This window comes from Dermacentor variabilis, unplaced genomic scaffold, assembly GCF_050947875.1.
Source record: "Dermacentor variabilis isolate Ectoservices unplaced genomic scaffold, ASM5094787v1 scaffold_12, whole genome shotgun sequence".
Classification (NCBI taxonomy): Eukaryota; Metazoa; Arthropoda; class Arachnida; order Ixodida; family Ixodidae; genus Dermacentor; species Dermacentor variabilis.
Genome location: NW_027460280.1, coordinates 41041124 through 41057380, shown reverse-complemented (window position 1 = coordinate 41057380; position 16257 = coordinate 41041124). Strand labels below are relative to the sequence as shown.

The following is a 16257-nucleotide window of genomic DNA, read 5'->3' as shown; positions in this document are numbered from 1 at the left end:
GGGCTGGTTGACTGACACCCGCGGGTAATGTCGACTCGTTGATTGGGTCAGATGAGGTTTTCTCTTTTGGCGACATTTTGTGGCAAACAAACATGATGCTGCGACAGTCTGTGCTAAACTGCATGAAATAAACCTTACTATAGCCTATCGGCTGTAAAACTAGTGGCACACTACACTGCGTGCCAGATGGACAGAATGATTAGTTTTCAACTACGGTCTTTCTCATCGCCAGTGTAATGTGAGTTTGCGGTCGTGCACATTATTATTATTATTATTATTATTATTATTATTATTATTATTATTATTATTTAATGTTCTACAGCCTAGTAGTTAAGGGTGTTAGCATTGCGACAAACCAGCACCTTTGAGGGTGCTAATTGTTTTACTGTATAGCTTCCTTCGCGATCAAATACGAGCCTGACCAGCGGCTGCTGTGATGTGCGGGAGTCGCTGCTGTTTGTCGTCGAAAGCCGTAACGCACCTGTGTGCAATCTGTAGATCGCGTGCAAACACATCGGAGAAATTTGAAAGGAATCGAGATGCCACGTAAAATTGGACAGCGCGCGGCTCCGTAGGAAGTGCATCGATAACTGGCACAAAGAGAACAATTAGGTTGGCGAATGAAAGGAATGGCAAAGTCCAGGAAAGTATAACAGATGCAATGGCGCGCATACTGGCGACCTGCTCGGCCTCCGTGACACGTACACGTCGCGGTATAATTTGTTTTCCGCTTCAACGTGCTGATAAGCTCATAATCTCAGAGTTCAGGCGCCCATTAACCGATTGATTTCTTTTTTGCTCCGAATTTGTACAGAACGGTTGAGAAGGTGGCTTATATGGAGGGTGCTCCACGTAACTTGAGCCAGGACATAGAAAATGAAAGGTACGTCGGAATGAAATTGAGCTGAACGCATAGTATTTTTTGGTTCTGTATCTGAACGTCTTGATGGCTATCCCAGAAAGACGCCGGTCTGAAGAATGTTGGAGGTCGTTATGATCTGTAGAAGGTTGCAGGTCGTTATGGGGTGCAGGTCGCCTTTTCGGCTCCTGGAAAATTGAGTGCTTTTTGTCCGGCGGTAGAAAGGCGAGCAAGTGCAACAGGACTTAATTTAAGGTGCTAAGTGAATCATGTTAATAAGTATGTAGGCTGCACTACCAATGTGGTGTACTCTTACCCGCTCAAGTGTGGGCGAGTGTACGTAGGGCAAACCGGCCGGTGCATCAATGTAGGACTTAAGGAGCATGAATTGTCCTTGGACAAGAATGATTATGCGCACGTGTTTGCCCATTGCCGACAATGTAAGTGTAAGCCTCTGTTCAAAGAGACAAGTTTGTTTAAACGTATACTGATGTATCCACCAGATTAGTCGTGGAAGCAGCCCACATTGAGCTAAAAAGGCACGTGGTGCATTAGTCAGCCTTCGATCGGGCTTTCTCAGCAGGAAATAATTTACCTAAACAGCTCGATACGGTAACAGATGTCCTGTATCCACGTGGTCTGGTTGTTCGTTCATCGCTTGGCCACGTGTCGCTTGTGTCGCCTATATTCCTTGGTGTGTGTGTTTCACTAAACTTAGTTTTGAGTCAGCGCTCGTCCTGTGTCTTTTCGCTCCGTCGTCGTTTTGTTCGCGCTGTTATTCGAAGAATGCGGCAGAATGTGAAACGCTTACGTGGAGGAATTTTCAAGCGCCCATTCGTTTCGAAAATTCCGTGTGCGGGAAAGGCGGCTGTCGGGCGTGTTTATTTTGTGGCCCTTGCTACGTCTCGCCTCGAGAAGCTGTCGCATTCGCCGCGCTCTGATTGATTGGTGCCTTCCAGTTTCTCTGCGCTCTCGGTAATGTTTATCCATCCCTGCCGAACTCCGCATGCCTAATGCCTCGGCACACAGTGTGCGTGTGCAGGGCGGCGGGCCATCGACCGATTCGTCATCGATCCCGTGATCGATGGCGTTAACCGCGGCTGCCTGGCCGGTCGCGATAAGCCCCGTGTCCAGAGCCCACACCCTTGGGTTGGACCCCTTGTGGGTCTGTGAGAGGGAGAGAGACGGGTCTCTGGGCCCCTAAGCGGGCAAGCTGCTCTTCTGCGCGTGCCCTTTCCTCCGGCAGGCGTCCTGCTAGCTCTCCGAGGAGCGTGTGGCATGCTCCATATCGCGGGCCGACAGCAATACTCGCGTATCGAACGCGTGTTTCCGAACTGCGACTCCGTGTTCCCGAAAATTATCCGCGCTGTGGCTTGACGCTGGGGATCGAAATTTACTTAGTCTGCGTGAGCTCCCATTTGTTGGTCGGCGGCGTGGCCGTTTATGTGTAGACAGCAGGGACGAGTTGCTTGACTGCAATTATGCGTCAAGGGAATCTGGTAAATGGAAACACCTTCTTGCTGAGGCTTCGGCTTTGCGTGTTTGTCGTTGTGTGCATGGAGTGAGAGAGCATTGACGTGATTCACTGCTGGAAGAAGGTGGGTCGAATACGTCGGTAACACTTCCTGATACCTTTTCAGTGAATATTTTTAGTTCAGTGGCCATGTCTAATTACGATGCTGATAGTATTCGGGGTCGAAAAGCTGCCAATAGCAACACCCGGGCCACGGTTGTGCTTCCAGAGCGGATCTACGCAAATTCTAGGCTGCACGCAGTCCGTGAAACTGCGCGTCTCAGCTCAGTCTTGCGGACCCGCCGCGGTAGCTCAATGGCAGTGGCGTAGCGCTGCTAAGTTAGATCCTGGCCGTGGCGGCCGCATTTCGATAGGGGCCAAAATGCGGGAACAGCCGTGTACTTACAAATTTAGGTGCACGCCAAAGCGCCCTATGTGGTCGAAATTAATCTGGAGTCCCTTGCTGCGGCGTACCTCATAATCGTATCGTGGTTTTGGCGCCTAAAATCACAGGATGGAGTATTGGTCCTGCAGTTTAATTTTCCCGTCCACTTGTTACGCAATTAGTCGCTCGCTCACAAGCCTCGCGAGGCGTATATACGCTGGACTCATCCTCTTTGCCGTTGGGAAACAGGCAGCATTAGCTCTCTCATCCTTTTCAATGGAAACCTAATTTGTACATCGTTTGAATCTTCCATGGCACAGAAGAATATTTCGTATAGTAATTCAAAAGCTTGCCCTCGGATCTTTTTCGAGACCCGTATGCGTACGCCGCCTGCTTTCCAAGGACTCAAAAAAGGTCAATTTTACATTTGGCAGCTTTTTTTTTCCCCTACTGGGTGGGTCTCTTACACCCTGAACGCCGGCGCGCGACCCACCCCTGAAGCATGCATCAATGTGCCGGAGGTGGTGTGTAGGCACTACGAGACTGCTTGTCAGCTGTTAGACATAGTTGTGAACGTAGCTGCACATATGGCTGTGATTGTTTCGGCATGCGGAGACTGATGTCATTGGAAAGGGCGGAGTACCGCGCGCGTCGCGTGGCTCGGATGCGAACAGGGCTTGCGGCCGGCTGGAACTTAGTGGCTATCGGAGCTGGTCGGCGAACAGCGCTTCCCTGGCGCCTATGAAGTCGGTGGAGAAGCAAACCAGACATCGTACGGGTCCGCCGGGGGGGAGGGCTCGGGGGAAGATTTTTTTTTTTTTCTGCTCTCTCTCTCTCTCTCTACCCGAGTACTGGTGTACTGGGGCTACGCACAATACCGCCGTAGGCGACAGGAAAGGAACGGAAACCCCATCTCGAATTTCCAACGCAGTTGCCGGTGCGGCATCGGAAGTGCTGCGTTTCTTTACCGGACTTCCCTTGCAGTGGCCGTCTCATCTGGCTTTTGCCTCGGGCGACGCGGACCTTTCATGTGGTCGCGCGCGAGGGGAGGCGGTGCGTCAGAGCCGGTTCGCGTTGCCGCCTCCGCGTGTGAAGTGCATAAGTGATGCGGCTCGGTTCCGATAAGCCCGGTCTGCGCGAACTGAGGCTGCGCCTTCCAATCTACCAGGACAGCACGCTGCGCACCGTGGCGGTAATATTGTTCATTATTGGCTGTCACTCTCCCGAGCTCGCTGTAACAGTGAGCCCCATCGACGGGGCAACGAGAACGTGCGGAAACTAAGGACGCTTTTTGGTTAGTCCTGTTTTCGTGCACTCTGTGGCGCTGCAAGGCGGATCCACTTGGAACGAATTCTCAGCATGACCCTAGCTTCGGGATATTAATTGCCGAACTTTGCGGACAAATGCGTTGACGTTCCAGTTTACTTTTGTGCTTCAACGCATCAAACGACGTTTTGTTAAGAAAGTAAGTGCAACGGCAGTGCATTTTTACCGCAAGTTTGGCGGCGCATATCTCGTAAGTGGGGTCATCCACACAATTCTTTTTCAAGTGGGTATGCCTTGCAGTCTCATCCGGTTGAATTTGTAAATTGCAATGTGTACCATACTGTAATTATTTAAAAGTGAATTAGTTTTTTTTTTCAATTAGTCGAATATGCATTTCTATATTTTGTGCAAGTGACGTTCGCTTCTTCGAGTAGACTAGCCCACCGACTAGAATTTTGCTGCCTGCCACAGGCAAAAGAAAGTTCGCCGAAACACCCTGTAAGGACACCACTCCGTATGAGCTGCAACGCGTGACCGCTTTGCCACACGCTTTCGCGTTGTTGTAGCTCATACACTGAACGCGATATTAGTAACCCAGCTTAGCATTGGATCCAACTTAGTTTTCCTCTTTAATATCAATTTAAATTAGCGTTTGCAGTTTCGGGATTTTTCTTTTTTGTACAGTAAATCATTTGTAGATAATTCGGTATTCTGATGTTTTGGTTTTGTTGCTCCGGAAGCTATCTTAGCTGTTTTCTTTGTGTACTCGGGCAACACAGCCTTCCTTGCTTTCACTGGTGGAGTTGCAGCTTGTACTTGCTTCAAGTTCTAATACTCCCCGCATTTGAAGCGGTGTATTTCTGTAGAGCGCGAGGGTGCGATTTCGATTCCCGGCCATGGCTACCGCATTTCTATGGGAAAAAGTGCTGGGGTAGTTTGATTTAATTGCACACTGAAGATCCCCCAGGCAGTTAAAATTCGTTTGGAGCCCTTCGCTGCACGGCGTCCCTGAGCCCCATAGCGAGAAATCGATCGATTAACGACATATTGTAGCGCGAAGGCACAATCACAAAGAAGACACACAAATACACGTCACCGGCGTCTCTGTGTCTTCTTTTGCTATAGTGCCTTCGCGCTGCAATGTCTTGTTAAAAGCAAACAGCAACTAGCCCAACGACAATTAAGTCCTCCTGCAGAATCAATCGATTGAATCCCGCGGCTGCTGCTGTATTGAGATGCGAATGGGGCGCAGTAACGGTCCTGTGTGTGTATGTGTGTGCGCGCGTGCTCCGTATGCACGTTAAGTATGCTCCCAGGTGGTCGAAATTATTCCTATTCCCAGGGACGGATTTATGGGTCAGTCTGTGGCGAAGAAGCGGGGGATATACTTTCGGTAATTGTTTACCGTCATCGCAAGAATGGTGATTCTTTAATTGTATTTAAGGTTAGCGAATAAGTACAATTCTTTGTAATATATCTTTAAATTTTATGTATACTTAGAAATGCTGAATTTTTACTCGTCGTGCGCCATTGTTTCGAAGGGATAGGTATGCACTGTGTGGGAAGTTACTTTGTTTTTATACAGTGATTACAAGAACTTGACGCAATTAAAGGATGCCTTGAATGCATTAGCCTTTTTTTTTTGTACAACGCGCTTTGCTTGCCATTTGCGCGATATACGCAACACTGACGTATTTTTAACTACGAGTGTTCATTTATTAAATAACGATTATGACGTACACAGCTAATTCTGCTGTGTAAGCGATCGAAGGCTACGGCTCATGCTTAAGAAGGCCCCGCAAATAGTTGAGAGAGAGGTGCTGTTACTCGAAAAATGTGCGACGATCGTCGGACATTATGTGTTTGATTCGTCGCAGTTTTTTTGGAAGAATCAATTATTAGTAATGATATGGAGCCCTATTGTATTACGCACATTTTTTCATTCTTCCCCCCATTTCGTTGTTAGACCATGCGGGACTCGCATGCCACCACACCGCCGTTATCGCTACGATCAGCTCTCTATATAGGCACGACGCTTAAGAAAATGGAATGTAATGTTAGAAAATACGCTCTCTACTCCCAACAGTCAGTGTAACTTGACATTTTCTTTTTAATGCAACACAATTCATTATTTCATTTATTTCCGCAACTGTGCCAAAATATGGCGCACCCGCCGTGGTTGCTCAGTGGCTATGGTGTTGGGCTGCTGAGCACGAGGTCGCGGGATCGAATCCCGGCCACGGCGGCCGCATTTCGATGGGGGCGAAATGCGAAAACACCCGTGTGCTTAGATTTAGGTGCACGTTAAAGAACCCCAGATGGTCGAAATTTCCGGAGTCCCCCACTACGGCGTGCCTCATAATCAGAAAGTGGTTTTGGCACGTAAAACCCCAAATATTATTATTATTAAAATATGGCGCGACATAACACTTTCACCCGATTTGTACGCATACTTGGGGCCTTCACGGCTGCGCAGGCTGGCGTCCCGGTTGCAGCGTTTTCGCTGTCTCAATGCCCCTGGCCTGGCGCGCTGCTCGTCCTTTTCGACCTTTGCGAAAGTACACGGCGCGACACAGGTGTTTTCTTAGCGTGTTCAAAACAGGCCAGCGGTGATAAGCAGCGCAGCAGTTCTTTTGATTGGACGCTGTACATGGATTCGAAAAGATGGCATGTTGAAACAATAAATGGAGCAATGAAATTTTGCTAGCAGAGATAAGTAACATTACATTAAACAGCAGTGGCGTGGTACAATGCCACTCACGTGCTTGGTATTCGTGCTTGTCCTCGGCGGTCTGCTGCCCCCCTCTCTCTCTCTCTCTCTCTCTCTCTCTATATATATATATATATATATATATATATATATATATATATATATATATATATAATGTGTGTGTGTGTGTGTGTGTGTGTGTGTGTGTGTGTGTGTGTGTGTGTGTGTGTGTGTGTGTGTGTGTGTGTGTGTGTGTTTTATCACTTCGATTCCGCAGTTGTGTTTTAAGCGGTCAGGAGTCGCCGGGTGACTTTGGGAAGGGCGGTAGGAAAACGAATAAGTACGTGGAACGCGAACTTTTTTGTGTAGACCCTTGACTGGACTGAGTTCCTACATACCTTATAATTCGAACGGACTATAGAAAGTATAGGATAGGCAGCCTTCCTCGCACCTGAGTTGAGCCTGCCAAGACTGACTCCGCCTGTGGCGCTCCTCATCCTCCTTCGGAGTCCGCGCTCGTTCTCTTCGCTTTGTGTGTATTACGACTGCGCGGCTGGCAGATGTCGGCATCAGTAATTAATGCAGGGTCCGTATACAAAAAAAAAAAGGAAAGTAATAAAACGGAATAGGCTCCCACTTTATCCCCGACTTGCGTTTCACTATGCATGCTTGGGTGTTCATCGCGCTTCAACAGCTGAGTTCAGTTCCGGGTGCGCACCCCTTTCTCGCAGTGGCCCGATCCTGTAAGGCGATGTAATATCGAGCCGAGCTCGTGCCCACCGCACCACAATGCGCCCTGTTGATTTTTTTTTTCTTCTGCCTTTGTGCCCAGCCGTCTCTCGAGCGACAGCAGCCGCCATAATTGCGAAGAGGTGCGGCGCCGCACTCAGTTCATTGAATAATTAGGTTGCGCGTGCGGCGTTGCCCGTGTGAGGCGCACCTAATCGGGTTATGCGTGCTCGTGCGCTTGCCGCCTCTTTCTCGCTGTGTAGCTTCGGGACAGCGCTGCGGGTATAGCGTAGTGCTACGCCGTTGGTGCCTTCGATACGTCGTCTCTCGACTCCTGCAGACTATGCTCGACCCGGGTCTGTGATGAGAGTTACATACAGGGAGAAGTCCTGTGGCGTCGATACCTGGGATCCGCCTATTTGATTCTCGCGTATAAGGCTATTTGAGTACCTCGGTGCACTCAAATAGGCTTGGGCTAACTTGGTTTCAATTGCTTCTTATAGCTAAGTGCTGGGTGCTCTGTAATTTCCTGTAAAATCAAAGAACGGCTAGAGGGGCATTGCGATGCATTAAAAAAGAATAGACGAAATCAAATCTGCCACAGGAAAACTAGAAACACGTTGATATGTTGAACAAGTCTACTTCGTTGAGCCTCTCCCATTATGAGCAAGGGTTGAGTATGGAAATCGAAGCTTCAGAAGTACTACGTTTGGCTTGACTCGACTTTAAGTTAAAAAATTTGCGGTAATTAGTGCCTTTGAATATGTATGGCGTGTTTTTGGCGTGGTGAAAGAATTGCTTTATGCGTGTTTGAATACGTTTGTCAATATGCTGTGCGTCTTTTTTGAATATCATGAAAATCACATACTGATGTGCTCTTATCTTAATATTTACACGAACACAGAACAGTTGTCAGCCTGGCTGTGCCATGTAATATTAACTTTCGAAGCGAAAACATCGCGCCTGTTGTACCGATGGCCACAAAATACGGGAAACTGGGGTGCGGTCGGAGATGGTTGTTCGCCGCGTTCGTTCGGTTACCGGCGCGCGCGATTGGCCTACTCCGCGTCGACGTCGCCAGCCGCGGGGCGCGGCCACGTTTTTGGTGACGTCAAAATGACGACACGCTCCTGTCAATCATCCTCCCACCGAGCATTGCATCTGCTAGGCGCCGAACCCGACGGGAGCTGGGAAGTTTGGAGCGATCATACGGCTTCGCATGGCGCGTCTGGTGGATTGGATTAGATTCAACAGGCGGCTGCGGCATGGCACGTTTGAATCCAATCCATAGTTTATTTCGAGAAAATGGCGCTTACGTTTTAGGTTGTTGCGCAGGCGTTTCTAGGGGAAGGAGGAGAGCGGGTGGCAGTGCTAAACGCGTTTGAAAAAATGGCAGAAAATGAATTCCGGCGTCGTTTTCGTTTCTCGAAACAAATAATTCGTGTGTTGTACAGCGATATCGACCCCATCATCGGTGCCAGCGAGCCACTGGAATGTTGTCGCTGCCTCTTGAAAAGTGCGCCACTCTTCCCGTCGTTTCTATTTCTTTTTTCTTCTCGCTGTGCGCGACACCACCTAGGGACGACGCAAAGAAACTAATAGTTATAAATTGCAGTAGTCACACGTACTACTCTTTGAAAACGTGTTTGGGCTTGAGAAAAAAAAAACATTTTTTTTTTTAGATAAAGATTTCATTCATTTGGAAGACGAGAAGCATTTCGTTTTGTAGTATACTGTCCGCAAGCAGACGACAAATGACGGAAGTAAACTTCCGCGGAGGTCACCGCTTCCTGATTGGCTGCTCTCTCCGCCCCGTTGTCACAAATTTTGCATACTGCCACTGTGTGACGTTGCAGCAACCGAACAGAACGCGTATCGAACAAATATCTCCGATCGCGCCCCTGGAGCTGCAAGCCACCCCGACACCTGTAGCATTGTCCTGCGACAGTTTGACAGCTATAGCAGCAAACGTGCGCTTGTTTGGGTGTCACTTTTTCCTATTCCGTTTATCTTAATTGAAATTTAGCATGTCCGCTGCTGCTCGGCACGTTCCCTTCTTCCCGCCGTTTTTCTGGTTTTATGTTGTTCTGGCTGTGCGATGGGGGACAGCACAGTGCATTGCCCCTGACGGGTTGGCAGACCTCATTTGATTTCGCTGCTGAGGATGACTGTATTGCAATGCGCAGCCTGGCGGAGTGATACGCTTTTCGAGGTCTCTCCACGCTGTCGTACACGGCCTCGCCGCCGCGCTGCGCGGAACTCCGCTGAGCTCTCGGCACGTGCGACACAGTACGCGTTCGCGCACGCTTCCCTCTCTCTAGGTGTGTGTGTGCGCGCGCGCGTGTCTTTGGCGAAGAGAGCAGATTTTAGTCCGTAAGCAGTGGCGAAACGTCACCTCTGCATTATGCACTGTGGTGCGGCGTTTGCTTGCTGCTGAAGGCGAGTGTGCACCCTCGTACCCCGATGCGCCGCACGCGTCGTTGGTTTGATTGGGCGCCGGCCTCGTTCAACACGTGCGTATCTCTCCTTCCGTCGCAGACGGCGGCGCTCTCAAGGACCGGAGTTCTGGACTCAGTCGGATCCAGCGGCTTCGGCGGCGACTCAGCTGCAGCTTCGGACGACTCTGTAAGTGACGGAAGAGGCGCTTGCCTTTTCTCTCTGTCTTTTCCCTTCTTTCCTTTTTCGTTCTGGATTTGACGCACGCTGCGTCCTCATTTGTTTTCTGTCGGTGTTCGAGTGCCCCAAAAATAAACTTTTTCCCCTCGAGGGGTGTGGAAACAGCACGTTATAGACGCACGAACACGGAGACGAGCGCTTGTGTTCGCTTCCTTCACACACACACACACCCTCTCCTCCTTGCCACAAACTGCGGCTGCCTGCGTGGCTTCGACGCTTAGCCATATTGCCAGCTAAATCGCATAGCTACTGGAATCTCAAACTATCACCTTCGTAACAACGTGCGTCATTGGCCGCCGTCTTCGTTATAGTCGTACTGTTCGCGGTACCGATGCACCTATTTCTTTGCACGGCTTCGTGAAGCGTAGCTTCCCATCGGCATCCCTTCCTGCTCGCTCTTCGCGCGCCTGGCGATTTGACGCTCCGGACAGAGGCTGTTGACCAGTTTTGGGGAAATGCGCACACCGACAGCATAAAGTCCCTGCTGCATTCGCCGATGGCAGCGTAATGAACGACGCCTAATTTCGTTTCTGCCATTGTTTGTATAGCCATTATTTGACCGTCAGACTGCTAAGTCGTCATTTCATCTCCGTGAAATGACCTTGCGATGTATTTCGGCGCACTACGAGTTTGCATGAATGTTCGCACTGCCGAAATATCCCCTTTACGTCGCTGCAGCGTCTCAATTCCAGCCCTCCCAGTTATGCGTATGACGTTTACGGCCAAGATGTGCAGTTTTTTCCCCAATGTCCGCTCGCGCGACGTGGTCAGGAAAGCGAAATGCAGGGGCGCACCTTTCTTTCTCATTTCGGCGCGCGCTTGCGCGTCCTCCAGCCAACTCGAAGTTAGGATCGAGTCGTGGCTCTTCATCAGGTGTCCCCTAGCCTTTCGCGAGTTATATCATGCGGGTGTGTGACCTCTCGGCAAAATTGTGTGTTTCCTGATGATTATAGTGGTCTCTGTGGGCAAAAATTCTGGAACTGCGCCAGAGCGAGCCACATGCTGTCAAAAGATAGAAGCGACTATGCGAGTACAGTCGGCTGTGTACGTGCTTGCAACTTTCGAAGCAGGCCAGATGAGTTCAGAAGGCGTTTAACCAACGCCCTTGTTGGCACGACTCGCTGCCTCTGTTGGTTTTGAAGGAAAGCTTGGTTATTCGGTTTGATTCTCTTGTCGGAAATGGATGCCGAAAAAAAATTACTAGCCGCTGAGTTTATACTTACGTTCTTGGCTGTGTGAACAGTAGTGCGTTCAAGATTGCTTGGTCACGGAAAGAACTTGGCCAACATAACCCGAAAAAAATAGAAACACAGTGCTCGTGGCGGCCCTGTCACACTGTAGATTATAATTAACAAGGATAGTCGGGATGCATGCTCTTGATATAAATTCAAACAGCTATTGAGGCTTTGGGCATGCCAAAGCCGACCGACACGTTTTTTTTCTTTTTTGACCATGTATAGGCCAACTTGTTATCAAGAAGCAGCGCTCGAACGATTTAAATAAACGTGATGGTGCGCCTCTTGCACAACAATGGAAAGTTCGCTTAAATGATCGACCTTCGCTTTTCGCGTGCCAAGATTCTAGGGACATGCGGTGATCAAATAGCGCCAGAACTGCTAGATGTATTTTACACGAAAAAAAGAAAGGAAAAGAAAAAGGCTTGCGTGTGTTATACCGGTGTCACACGGTCACTTTCGATTGCGATCGGGCCCGATCCGGATTGATCTTGGTCCGGATCAACTTCTGCTGCGCGGTCACTGTCGGATCGTTATCGCGGTCCGTGATTCGCGATCATGTTTCTCGATCGCGATCGCAGGCTGACGCATGTGTCCTCTAGCGAATTATATTCAGAAAACCCTAAAAACAAAAAGTGAAGGCAGCTCAATAAAATAAAAAAAAGTTTTGAACCTTTTTATCAGTAATAGTAAGCTGTAAAATTAAAGTATTGTCCAAATTTGACCATACTTCGCACATCTGAATTTGTAGCCAAGGTGGCCAAGGCATTGCGTGGAGTTCCGAGAGTTGTAGACGATCAGCAGTCGATAATAACTCGATTCGGATCGTGGGACCGTGTAGGAGCGACCGTTGTTGATCGCGATCAAGAAATCCAATCCGGATTGGCCCCGATCACGATCAGAAGTGTACATGTGACAGCGGTATTAATGAAACGTCAATTCATTTACATTCTGGTGAGGTGGGCATCATTGCATGATGGTTCTACTTCCAGAGAAAGCGAAATAAGAATGGATGAGGTCGCGATGTAAGTGCACATGTATTACGTATCTGTGAAGAATGGGAACTGTTCTGTTGCCTCGTTTTCTCTTAACATTTGGCTGTGGCGCTTCTGTGCCTGTTATGCGCTGTTCCCTGACGTGCGGTAGGAAGTGTACCTCGCAAAGGCCAACGTGTCATTTTTGATACGGTGAATTTTAAGCCTAAACACCTTGATTTAAGCGCTGAGAACGCAATGTAGGGGCCCATACTAGCGTTTTTGTTTTGCTGCAGGAAGCTTTAAGTTGTGGAAAGTTCAGTAAAGCAGTTACTAATTAATTACCGTACATATTAGTTCTTACTGTATCTTATTTCACCGTTTTCTTTGTACCAATGCACTTTCCATGGCCAGAAGTGAATGCAGACAAGTCGTCTTAATTTTCTTTGATGTAGAATGCTGTTCTGACTTCCTGATTTTAATGAAAAGCACAGGCTATGCAAGTGTATTTCACAAAAATGTCGTGCTTTAAGAAGATTTAAGCGAGCCTATTCGCCGCGTCGAGGCGCTCCCGCTCGCATTGACTGTCGCGTATAGTGCGTTCTACGTAGCTTCGCTCAGGTACCTTCGATGTGCTCCCCAGATTGTTGGATTCCCAGTTACTGAGAGTGGTTGTATGCTATATCTATGACGTATTGGCATTGTGTGATGGAACGTCCGTCACGAATTTTAGATGCTTCTAAGCTCTTTCCTACCTTGCTTGGCAAGGAATGTTTCCTTCTGCAACCCGTGTGTACAGCATGCAAGTAACAGCGTCTGTGTCGTTCCCTGAGAGCTATATAGGCCTAAACTTCGTTTACTGTGTCAGTGGTGAGCATTTTTATCCGCCACGGTAAGTCGCAGGCACGCACGCACGCGCGCAATGTGCAGTACAAATATTAAATTGTGCCCCCTTGATCCCTGTTTCGATGCGCGTGTGAAAGCGCTGGCAAGGAAAAAACATAATTCTTACGATAAGTTCTCAAGCGTACAGTTCAGACAGGTAGGTGAAGCCTGGCTCCATCCGTTATATGTCGACGCCATGTCAACGGCTCGCTTCGAAGCGAAGTCAGTTCGCCAGGAGGTATAAGACGCGACCCTCGCCTGGATTAATGCGAGTGGTTCATGGAAACACCGCATGGATCCAAACATCGCAGTGGCGACTGCAACAGCCGTGTAGTATACGCGAGACGCGATGGGTTGGTGTGTTTTATCTGATCAATGGGCACCGTTAAGCGCATTGACGCGCACGCGGGCGACGCGACTCTTGATTAGAATTAATTTTCCTCCTGATGCAAGGCCGTTTCAATTATTGATTTTTCGTACGCAGCACCCGTTTTCTCCCCCGGTCCGATTGCGTCTTTTGTTTGCGTGCCGTATCCATGGCTCTTGGCAGTCGATATCTTTTGTGCGTCAGCATGTCTAGTACATCCGTGCGCCCTTTTCACCAACTGGTTTTTATGGTACCGTTCATGAAGCACCTCGGAGCCACGGATTACCATTCGCCGGTGTTCGACCTAACCTAGCCGAAGCGGAATTATCTAGCCATGGTAACCATGCGTCATGTACTTTCTGTACTTGTACATGTACTTTCGTTGCGCTATGTAGTCATTGTGTAAATGCAGCTATCGTTCATGTTGCTAATGTGATTCTTTCTTTCTTTTTTTTAGTGGGGGTACAGACTCTGTCAAGTCTATTTATGCCCTGTTGTCCAATAAACTGTGACTTCGAAGGCGCTCGTGCAGACAGGCAGCCGTCGCAAATGGCTTTTCCATAATGTTTCAAAACAGCACTAAAAAACTTACACCGGACAACAGAAAGGAGGAGTGTGTTCAGTGGGGCTGGTTGGTTCATCTTTAGAATAAAAACAGGAACAGCGCACCGCAGGACAGAGCGCTGACTAGCAACCGAATGCTTTATTTGTATAAGCAGCATGTAAAGACATCATTGAATGTGACATAAAGAACAGAAAAAGAGGGATAAGCGTCAGCCACGGAGATAATCCAGTTCTTTTGTTGAGAGCGTGCGGGGGACGCAGAACTGACGCTCGCGTCGCCACTTGTGAGTATGCAAAATGCCTCAAAGATTTCCCCCGCGCGTTTTTCACTATATATCTGCCAATTATTTCGCACTTCTTAAAGATCGGGTGCGCGGATCACTAAAAGGAAACCCGTACAGTCATCTTGCTGCCCACTGTAACACGTGTGGTTGCACCCCGACCTTTAAGAAGTGCGAAATAATTGGTGGATATAGTGAAAAGCGTGCGCGGGAAATGTTTGAGGCATTTTGCATATTCAAAAGTGGCGACGCGTGCGTCAGTTCTGCGTCCCCCGCACGCTCTCAACAAAAGAACTGGATTATCTCCGTGGCTGACGCTTACCCTTCTCATCCCTCTTTTTCTGTTCTTTATGTCACATTCAATGATGTCTTAATTTACATGCTGCTTCCGCAAATAAAGCATTCGGTTGCTAGTCAGCGCGCTGTCCTGTGCTCTTTACTCGCTCGTCCTGCGTTGCGCTGTTCCTGTTTTTATTCTAAAGAAAGGAGAACACACTGCGCTGTTTTTAAACATTATCCATGGAGAACCACCAACTCGCCCAATCTGGCGTTCTTCTTCAGTGCAAATGGCTTGTCCGATGTGCTTACGCTTCAGGTACTATAGAAAGGTGTTCACTAGGGTTGAGAATTGGGTGAGTAGGTATTGCATTCTAAAAAAAGCTGGGACCTAATCTTATAACGGCTCGGAAGGGAACCGGTTCACTTGGCCTCATCTGATTGGTCAAATTTTTGCTTTCGGTCAAAATTTTGCTTGCGTCAGAGGCCGTCAGAGACAGCGGGGCGGCACCGCAAATTGCGATCACGTGACGCATCTGTCAATCATTCCCAAAGCGAACCCGTCTTTGGCCAAGAGTGGAACCGGCGAAGGGGTAGTCTGCTTTGGGTTCCGTTGCTGTGGCTTGGCTGTTGGCTTGCAACCATGGTCGCGCGCGCGTGCGTTGGTTGCTTCGGAGGCTATTACTTGCCTTGGTCGTCTGCTTGGCATTGCTCTTTCGGTGTCGACCACGGCTGGAAGTGCGATACGCGTTCGAAGAAATGACGGTAATGAGTTGCACCGCCCCTGCCGGCTTTCTAAGTAGACCTTTTGCAGGCTACGCTATCAATTGGAGGAGACTCGGGTGCAAGCGTGGTCGTTCCACGCAGAGGAAGGAATTGCTCACTGCAGTTCATCGCCACCGGCCTGCAGCTCCCAGAGGTCGGTCGGAAGCGAAGCATTCATCGGAATGGCCTAGATCTCTGCTGCCGACACTGTCCACGAGGTTGCTCTCGCAATTACTGTGTCGGCCGGTAGAAGGGCTGGGTCAGCTTTCCCGTGACCTCCGCTTCAAAGCCAATGCCAAGGAGAGATTTGCATGGTGAGACCGAATTCCCAGTGCTATCGCCTGCGTGAATAGCTTGCAGATCGCCGTTCAGCAATCAGAAGGGTTCAACCTAGGCTGGACCAACGCTTCCTTCGTTAGGCTGGTAAAACTATACAGTCATGACGCGAATGTATTGTGGAGATCTCTTATTTTGCTGCCCTTTTTTCTCTAGTTCGGTAGTGCCGCACTTAGTTCCTCAATTTCACGGCACAGCGCGCACCGTCAGCGCTAAACACTTCGATTTTAGTTCGCGCAGGCAATGCAGGGGCCGTATGTCGTAATGTTCGATTTCAAGTTCCATTGTTTCTATCACGTGGGGCAGATCGCAGGGATAGCGGCAGCGCGGCGGCGAGCGAGTCATGTTCGAGCTGATATGACGAAGGGCGACAAAAGAAGGAAAATTGATATAGTCGGCTAGTAAAGGTGTCCCTAAGAACCAGTTCACGGTTTTG

General features: G+C 49.0%; 1 protein-coding gene across 5 annotated transcripts in view; it reads left to right on the top strand.

The window, feature by feature from the left end:
- Positions 1 to 16257, top strand: part of LOC142566137 (cyclin-dependent kinase 14-like) — a 126342-nt gene that overhangs the window by 30855 nt on the left and 79230 nt on the right. For 2 of the 5 annotated variants that reach the window (XM_075676954.1, XM_075676959.1), the window contains exon 2: positions 10001 to 10087. The exons of 1 other annotated variant lie outside the window; for it this stretch is intronic. In XM_075676954.1, coding sequence (XP_075533069.1) covers positions 10001 to 10087 — 87 coding nt within the window. Of the gene's footprint in view, positions 1 to 3796; positions 3950 to 10000; positions 10088 to 15682; positions 15800 to 16257 lie in introns of those variants that run through there. 2 more of the 5 variants (XM_075676955.1, XM_075676957.1) reach the window with 2 other exon arrangements.